This window comes from Pelobates fuscus, chromosome 7 (genome assembly GCF_036172605.1).
Source record: "Pelobates fuscus isolate aPelFus1 chromosome 7, aPelFus1.pri, whole genome shotgun sequence".
Taxonomy (NCBI): domain Eukaryota; kingdom Metazoa; phylum Chordata; class Amphibia; order Anura; family Pelobatidae; genus Pelobates; species Pelobates fuscus.
The window spans coordinates 55204894-55214137 of NC_086323.1; the positions used below are offsets into that span (position 1 = coordinate 55204894).

At 36.9% G+C, this 9244-nt stretch overlaps 1 protein-coding gene across 1 annotated transcript; it reads left to right on the forward strand.

Moving 5' to 3' along the window:
* Positions 1-413: 413 nt before the first annotated feature.
* GLUL (glutamate-ammonia ligase) lies at positions 414-8762 on the forward strand. Its single transcript, XM_063428297.1, has 7 exons — positions 414-537; positions 2487-2674; positions 3608-3769; positions 4803-4949; positions 6273-6400; positions 6534-6733; positions 7245-8762. The coding sequence occupies exons 2-7, from the start codon at positions 2509-2511 to the stop codon at positions 7561-7563; spliced, it is 1122 nt and encodes a 373-aa protein (XP_063284367.1). The 5' UTR covers positions 414-537; positions 2487-2508; the 3' UTR covers positions 7564-8762.
* The last annotated feature ends 482 nt before the right edge of the window (positions 8763-9244 follow it).

A 9244-nucleotide genomic window follows, 5' to 3' on the forward strand; every position in this document is an offset into this window, starting at 1 on the left:
TATATCTCCATCAGACAGTTCCTATTTGTTATGCTCACCGCACCTGTCCATCACCCCCACCCCTTTACCCCGCAATGTCCCCCTAATTATATGGTGTGGGGGGATCCTTTTATTTTTTATATATATTGTTGTTAATTATCACAGAAGCATCTCTCATTCTCTCTCTCTCTGCCCCTTCTCCCCCCTCTCAGTCCCCCCATTGCTGATTTTTTTTTTTCCTCCACTGCCCCCCTACACTTGTTTTTCTCAGCTGTGGGGGTGTGAGGAGTTCTGAAGATGGGCAGCCCTTTTTCTGTGCATACCCAATGACAGGGTGCCATGAAGGCGGCTCTAGCATAGCATGTACCGATCACGTCTGTGCACAGCCTATCATTGCCCTGGGGGCCGGCGCTGGGCTCCTGAATATATGTACAAAGCACATAAGTGAGCCTTTCAAAGCTTAGAATGGGAGCTACAGACTAACACTGCAACAAAGCTAGCAATTCCTCCATCCCTCTGGACTGGCAACATTCTGCATTACATCATCTCTTCACACAGGTAACTGATGGCTGGACCCAGGGACTGACTTCTCCTCTGTCTCTTAGCTCTGTACTTGCCTTGATGAATCACTGTGTGTTGTTTCCATTGTTCATTGTGATGTCCCTGTACCTTCCCCATATTGGACAGAAGTTTAGATGCCCTGCAAGTAATTAAGGCTCTGCAAACACCTGGATTATCTAGGCACCTTGTGATTCCTCTGTGCAACTATCCCCATCCCCTGTGTTTTCCTTGCCTGTTACCATGTCTACCTGCTGTTTTCTTTGTCACTGTTTGTTTAAGCAGGCTGTGTATGACTGCTTTTTTTTTTTAAATATGTGTGTATATCTAATGTGTGTGTGTGTGTGTATATTTCCACATGCCTGGGGCAAGCAGAAAAACTACATCTTGTGCCTAAAGAAATATTTTTTTCTATGATATATTCATGTTTTAAGTATGACAGGGAGAGGAGATATGCAATGGACTGTATACTATTATACTCTGAGATTCTATAGGAGCAGGTGAGCTAATGAGGTATTTTATAGAGAAGGGGCAGAAATATTGCACTGTATACAGTAGAAGAATCTGTGTTAGCGATGGTGTACATTCATGTTAAATTCCATTTAAACCACCATTTTAATAATTATGTATTTGCAATTTATTTGTGCTTATACACTATCTGTTATGATTCACAGTGCCCTACCGATGCAACAATTGTGAATTTACCATATGGAATCATATACCATAATTATTATAATATCGACGGTTATTATTTAAATAATAATATTGTGCACACAGGGTTAATATTTTTAGGTTCTGCCTCTATGAATTGAATTATGTAGATTAGTATGCTCTGTATACCGATTGTTTTTTGTTGAATCACTGCACTGACTGTTTATGCACAATTGTTTTGACTATATTTCTGTGTGCGTGTATTATAATTTGTTTTGCTGTTGACATCTATTTTTGAGCTGTTAATTAATCTCTGTACCTGCTCCATATAGCTAAATCTTACTGGTTAACCCTGTATGATCCCATACCATTGACAAAAGAGCTTAACATAGTTGAAATACAATGTGAATGGTTCCCAGAACCCCTTAAACCAGAGTGTGCCTGAAAATCATTCCTTACTTAATGCCTGAATGCCCAAACCCCAATGTCCATCTACCTTCATCCTATGTGCAGGGGTGAAAGGTTAATATGCTGGGCATGCCCTGTATGTTTTTTAAACACCTAATGGAGCTGTTGGTGGGTAGCACATATAATAATAGCACAGTGGATTGCCATGCTCTCGGGCCCCTAAATATTGTCTATCATTAAAAGTTTAAAAACCCCTGAGCCTAATCTCTTAGCATGAGATTAAAGATAAAAAATGGCTTTTTATTAATATTCTGTTGGTAGATAGGAAGCAGGGTAGTTTATTTCTATATTGTACATACAAGGGGATTGGAGATTGCCTGACCACAAATCTTGGCATCATGTGACTTTTCAGTTTCTATTTGGTATGCCAAGTTTAGCGGCCATTGATATATTCTAGAATATTGATTTGTATGGCATATCTATGTATGAGATACAATTGTTGCAGAGAACTAGTCTCATTGTTTTGAGCAGAACAATTAGAAATTGTGACACTTGATCTTCTTTAACTTTTATTTATTTATTATTTAGTGTGTCATTTTATCAGACTGTTTTGTTCTTCTTTTGTTTTTTTGTCTTTTCAAATTAGCTTAACACGGAATGACTTTATTTTACATCAAATGAAATTTCCCATGTGGTGGGTGTAACATAACCTACTCACAACCTACTGCTGTCTGCAGAACATCGAGTACTTGGGTTTCTCCTCCTTATATACATTAGCCTTTTCCCGAGACCGTACAATGTGTTTGCAAGATGTTTCAGCCTAGAACACAGATGCTGTACTAACCAAGACCCAACATAACCTTTTTTTTTTTCTGTCCCTTCCTTTGCAGAGTCCCTAACTCTTTGACAGCCATGGCGACCTCAGAGAGTGCACAGCTGTCTAAGGAAATAAAGAAGATGTACATGGAACTGCCTCAGGGGGACAAGGTCCAGGCTATGTACATATGGATTGATGGAACAGGGGAGGGTCTGCGCTGCAAGACTCGCACGTTGGACTCTGAACCCAAGACTATTGAAGGTGTGCATTTCCCCTTCTACCAGCAGAAACACTTTTCTCTTTACCCTTTTAAGAAACATAGCACCCCCTAGTTTCTATCCTGCACAGAGGCACAATGTGGAAACCTAACAATTGACTCAACAGTGTAGCCAGATTGAGTGATCTATGTCATGCAAGGCGTTGTACCCAATGATGCTTTAAGAAGAGAAAAAAAAAACAACGAAGTAGATTATTTAGTCGATCTAATTGGTAGCCAAATAGACAGTACCCTCTGAAAAAAACATTTACAATGAACCAGTCAGAGGTCGGAATAGTGTAAGTATAGGATCACGTTCTTTATTGCGAAAGAGGAGAAGCAGTAGACTTTTCTAATTGGGAGGAGGGTAACTTCTCACAATGAGAGTAGGACAACCCCTCACACACCTGCTAGCCCTGAAAACCTTAGCTACAAACACTGAGAGATTTGTTACAACATAATTATACTGCTTAGCAATTATTCTGCTGAGCAAATGCTTTTGTCTATTAACACTTCTATTACCAGACAGCAAGTTTATCCAATATATTAGTTAGACTATACTGGTTTGCATTTTAGCGTTACATCACTATATACATATATATTTACTATTATTAGCATTTACATAGCGCCAACTTATTCAGCAGCGCTTTACAAATTTAAGAATAAATTAGACAATTACAAAATGTTACAGGAATAATAGGTTGACAAGAACCCTGCTCAAACAAGCTTTACAAAAATATATATATATATGTTGTATCATTAAGGCTCTTAACATGATATTTGCCACTTAATGCATATATATTGTAAAATAATATAGTCATTAACCTATAACTACTAGTTGAAATCCAATAACATATTAAAAGATACCATTACAAAAAAAATACCTGCTGTGGTCAAGGATGTGTAGCACCCTACAATATGGCTCTAACCTTGTGCAGATTTGCCTGAATGGAACTTCGATGGCTCTAGCACATATCAGTCAGAGGGATCAAACAGTGATATGTTCTTGAATCCGGTCGCCATGTTTAGAGATCCGTTTCGGAGAGATCCCAACAAACTGGTGCTCTGCGAAGTCTTGAAATACAACAAAACTCTAGCAGGTAAGAGATTATGATCCTTTGAAATATTATTCAACATATTTTTTTTTTTTAATTAAGATGGTTAAAGTGAGGAGTAGAAGTTTATTATCCGTGGAATTTACTTTATCATTGGTCATTAACATACTAGTAGATTTATAATGTTTTTCAAATAATCTAAAGAGAAACATAAGCACAGTAAAACATATCTATTGAATGACGAGATGAAGTCTGTAATAGCCAGAGTATAAATGTCTAATTCAATACAAAGACAGCCATTTTGGAAGAATGCAAGATCTGGAACAAGTCTGCCAAAGAAAATGTAGAACAATCATTTTCATCTCTCTTAATCTATAACAGCAAGTAGAGAATTTGCATCTTCTAAGAATTGCAGATCAAATAAGTCTCCAAACCAGATGATGACCTCAGTAGTTATGCGTAGTCCCTGGCTTTCCTGTAAAGCCTGTAGGATTTACTGTTTTAAATATTCAATCTACCGTGAGCAGACCATAACCTAAAATTCATAATTGTAAATGAGCATGTCTGATGTGATGCACAAATATATTTATTTCTAGTTAACTGCATTATCCAAGTCCAGTTAAATCACACAGAAGGGTTATTTTATTTTTGTCAATTAGTAGCCTTATTGTGCGAATCAAAATATTTTTCCAGATTAACCAAACAAATTTAAAATAAGACCAATTAAATTCCTCCAGTTTAGGCATTTATCTTAAAGTAGTATTTACCTGATCAATTTATTGAGCATTTAATTAATGGACACAGATATTACGGTAACTTCTTCATGACCAAAGTTCCAGGATAATCCATGGTAGAATGGGATTAGCCTAGACACTTGTCTTGAAGTGGTTAAGTTGCTTCTCTAAAGGACAAAATTACTCAATGGGGTGGCACTAATTTCTGACTCGGTGAGAATCACTTCCCCCGATGGCAAAAAAGCTGCCATCCAGCTGGGCTGTAAAAGGATGAATGTATGCCTAATTTGGACTTTTGATTTCAAATGCTAATTTCTGTATTAACACCTTGAATGTTTTTCCAGAAACAAACTTACGTCACTCGTGTAAACAGATCATGGACATGGTTAATAATGAGATTCCGTGGTTTGGAATGGAACAAGAGTACACATTGTTGGGGATGGATGGACACCCCTTTGGCTGGCCTTCTAATGGTTTCCCAGGACCTCAAGGTATTAACAGTGCCAACACTGGGTTCTTTCTAATCCCAGACACAAGACACTTTCTTGATAAGCATCGCCATTCTAGGCAGTGGTCACCTGGCACTAACAGTGTAATGTAATTCAGTTTAATTGTGAAATATGGTCAGACTCTGTGGGCCAATGGATTTTTATCTTCCATTACAACTAATGTTTCTTTGTTAACTTTAATGTCAGAGATGTATATTCAAAGCAGGACAAGACCTGAGGAACCTCACACAAACGATACACATTTGTGAAAGCTAGTTTATTATAATTTATATGACTATAACAGCCAAGATAATCACCTTAAAGTGTTAAAGTGAATTCAAAATGGAAATAAATTTAGTTTTAAGGCAATAAGAAATATTTTTTATTATTATTGCTTCAATAAGGTGCAACCTGAAATTGTACAAAATTATACATTTTAAATCATACATTTTTATCATAGCATTTTAAAATGGATAAAGAGGGGCACTTTCATTTTAGGGGTGTTTGGAGATATGACCATGGGAAGGGGTATTCTGAGAAATCTTGGCTTACTAAATGTTTTGGCTACTAAAATGTACTTTAGAACAATTATAAATATTTACACAGACTGATTTCTAGACATATTATTGCAGCTTAAGCACTCATTACTGTGACAGAGTATTTTGGCCCAAAATAGGGACAGTTGTGCAGTATTGTAAATTTAGGCATGGGGTGCAAGGTGGGCTTTGTATTGATACTATAGGCTACATACAAATGTAAAACTAGCACAAATGTTTTCCACCCATCTAAAAAATGTTCTTTAGATATAGAAATGTAGACAGATAAAGTGTAATGCACATAATAACCCAAAATATATTCATTGAAGGGACCTCATGGTTTTACAATATCCTATTCATATATCAGATACGCCGAGTAAAATCTGAAAGTCAAGCACCCATAGGCATGTACAAGGGCTGTGCAATGTGTACCCAAGATTACTCTAATGCCGGACCAAATTGTCCTCCCTGTCCTTCAATTTAGGTCTCCATGTTGAAGCTATCAATCACATCTAATTTTGAGAACACATACTTATTATAAATGTGTATTTTTATTTTTAGTGATACATTTGATGGCATTTTCTCTATACCATAATTCAATGTGCTATGAACAACAATGCAAAGCCTAAAAGTTTCATATTAGAATAATCTATCCCTATTCATTGAGTTCTGCAGTTTTGTAAAGTTCCACAAGCTATTATATCTACTATTATATTCTATCCAAGTTGTGTCTTTGCTAAAGCTCTGTTGTATTGTTTAACCTTTTACCTCATTCTCTGCTTGTTTTCAGGTCCATATTACTGTGGGGTTGGTTCAGATAAAGCCTATGGCCGAGACGTTGTGGAAGCTCATTATCGAGCATGTCTGTACGCTGGTGTGAAGATCGCCGGAACAAATGCCGAAGTTATGCCAGCACAGGTAATTATTCCAAATATAGTATAATCAAGTTCAATACCACCTCCTACTTGAGTAGAGCAGACGTTCCATGTTGATGGAGTACCTGTAGTAATCATCTGGAAGATGAACTAAACTATGTTTGTTCAATTGGCAGTGGGAGTTCCAGGTAGGACCATGTGAAGGCATCGATATGGGAGACCACCTGTGGATAGCCCGTTTTATTTTGCATCGTGTATGTGAAGACTTTGGCATTGTTGTCTCATTTGACCCCAAACCTATCACTGGAAACTGGAATGGAGCTGGGTGCCACACAAATTTTAGTACCAAGTCTATGCGTGAGGAAGGAGGCATCAAGTAAGTACAATCAATGTAGCAAATATGTCAGAAGCCGAGTCTTAGAAATAAAATTACAGTTAAAGTCTAAAATTGGATTGTATTTGCTGAGAGGTGGGGATAGGGCTTTCAGACATCAACATTACATGGAACATTGCTAAAGAAAAAGGCTGTGAACTATGTTCCATGTAAGTATTTTCCGAAAATAAGAGCTAAAACATTTAAGAAACTAATCGTATTAAATATGTTCCTGCAGTTTGAATTGAGAACATTGATTGTGAATTTAAAGATTCCTGTATAAACTCTAATGGTGATGAAACTCTGATAAAATGTCTTACAGGGAATAATGGTTTTCAAATAGGTTATAGGTAGGGTATCACAGGGCATGGTATTCTGTTAAATTTTATGAGGAACTGTTGGAATATGAAAAAAAAATAACTACAAACTTTGAGTGTTTAGGTAAATCGCACATTAGGAAACCGAAAATAAATCTGAGAAACAAAATAATTTTATTGACTGCAATGTTTTCCAGGCATATAGAAGAGTCCATTGAACGTCTAGGCAAACGTCATGAGTATCACATCCGAAGCTATGACCCCAAGGGAGGTTCAGACAATGCACGTCGCCTCACTGGCTTCCATGAGACCTCCAATATTCATGAGTTTTCTGCTGGTGTTGCTAACCGTGGAGCAAGTATTCGGATCCCACGCACAGTAGGGCAAGAGGGGAAAGGCTACTTTGAAGACCGTCGTCCTTCAGCCAACTGTGATCCCTATGCTGTGACAGAGGCATTGATCCGGACCTGCCTGCTGAAAGAAACTGGAGAGGAACCTCATGAATACAAGAACTAAAGTAGACAGCTTGCCATCTCTGGCTGTTGTATTGCCATTACACTTGATCTTTTTAGCCAGTTCTGTTTCTGTTCTTCAAATCTGTCTTGAAGCACTGTCTATATCATGTCTTACCAAGTCCATAAAATGCCACTTTTTTATAGTAGAATTGTGTAGAACAACTGCCCATATCTCTCATTAACTGTATGTACTGTATGTCTATATTCTTTGCAATCCCTGCAACTTTTTGATTGCAAACGCAGTTAAGATAGATATCGGACGTAGAAACTCCAACTGATGTTTACACAAAATATATAATATATGGCAACATGTTAAAAGGGACAAGGCTATAACAGAGCCCAGTGTCCGAGAACACTCACTTTCTCCACAATATTTTAGGGCTAATAAAATATAAACAAATTATATTAAGATAGGAACAGGACTGGCCATGGCACTTTCCTGCAAGAGATAATTTTTGTGAACTTAAAAACAAGGGAACCTGTTCAAGCAGATAGCATACAGCCATCTATGGCAGGAAAGGATGTTAGGTGTTTTTTGTTGGTTAATTTAATATAAATATGAAATCTAAATGGGCATGGGCACCAGCATTACATCAACTAGAAAATTCAAACATAATGTGATTTTTTTATTTTTTTATTTTGTTTTTAATGAGTAAAACAGTATGCCTATATGACCGATGCATAGGTCATAATCTATTGTTAGTCTCAAATGGTGAAATGGGGAGTTGGGTGGAAAATAGGTTTATAGGTATCTGGGATGAGATCCTCCACTCGTTTTCAGTAAATAACCACTAACAAGGAGGGAGAATGAACTTCATCCAACTGTTTGTCAGGTACTTCCAGTCATCCTACTTTTACCTGGGCCTATTCTTCTGCCCAGCTGTGACCTATTGTGAGCTTTCAAGTGAACCAAGGCTCATTTTTAGTGTTTTGTCAGATGCTGTTTAGTCTCTAAAGCACTTGTTAAATGAAAAACCCTGTTGTTATTTGGGTCCATTTCTGTAGTAATTTTTTATATTTATATGTAAATGTAGTCTTTTAAGCAATGGTTAAGAACATCATTATGTCAGTGTTTGGGAATAATTAAAAATGTGCATGTCAGTGCTAAACTACTTAGAAAGATTGAATACTGAATTTATACTTTAGCATAAAATCTGACAAGATCCCAATCATTTTAGAACAGCAAAAAAAAAAAAACAAGCAACACCGTAGACCGCATCTTTTCATTAGAACATCTTAAGAGCAAGTCTCCAAAAAGCAAATAATGATAGATAGTTGTGTCATGTGCTGCAACTCCACCAGCACTGTGGAAAACAATCAAATGCTTCTAAACCATCAACATGATGGATTGACAAATAATGTTTTATTCTTGAAAAAACTTCCAGAACGGACTACTCTAGAAAGTTCTCACTATGCATTGATCTCCAAAATTCCAAAATTCTTGCACCCAATAAAAAAAGTCAGTGATAGCATCACTTATTTTGCTTAAATGTTTGTGAAAACCAAGCTATATATGTTTTTTCAACAGGGATATAAATTGTAAACTTAAAAATGCTTTATCATATCCAGGCACACTTTAGATTTTCATTCAACGGCATTAAGGCAGGTACTCTTTATGAGTCATCTTGCCATGTTTTGGAATTTCTCAGTTATTTGTTACTTAAACTCTACGTGTCCTGTCA

Bases quoted from the DNA above. Each gene is read 5' to 3' on its own strand.
- GLUL (XM_063428297.1), top strand. From the start codon at position 2,509: ATGGCGACCTCAGAGAGTGCACAGCTGTCTAAGGAAATAAAGAAGATG. The intron at 2,675-3,607 runs GTGTGCATTTCC...AACCTTGTGCAG, and splicing joins TGAACCCAAGACTATTGAAG to ATTTGCCTGAATGGAACTTC. The intron at 6,401-6,533 runs GTAATTATTCCA...TTCAATTGGCAG, and splicing joins CCGAAGTTATGCCAGCACAG to TGGGAGTTCCAGGTAGGACC.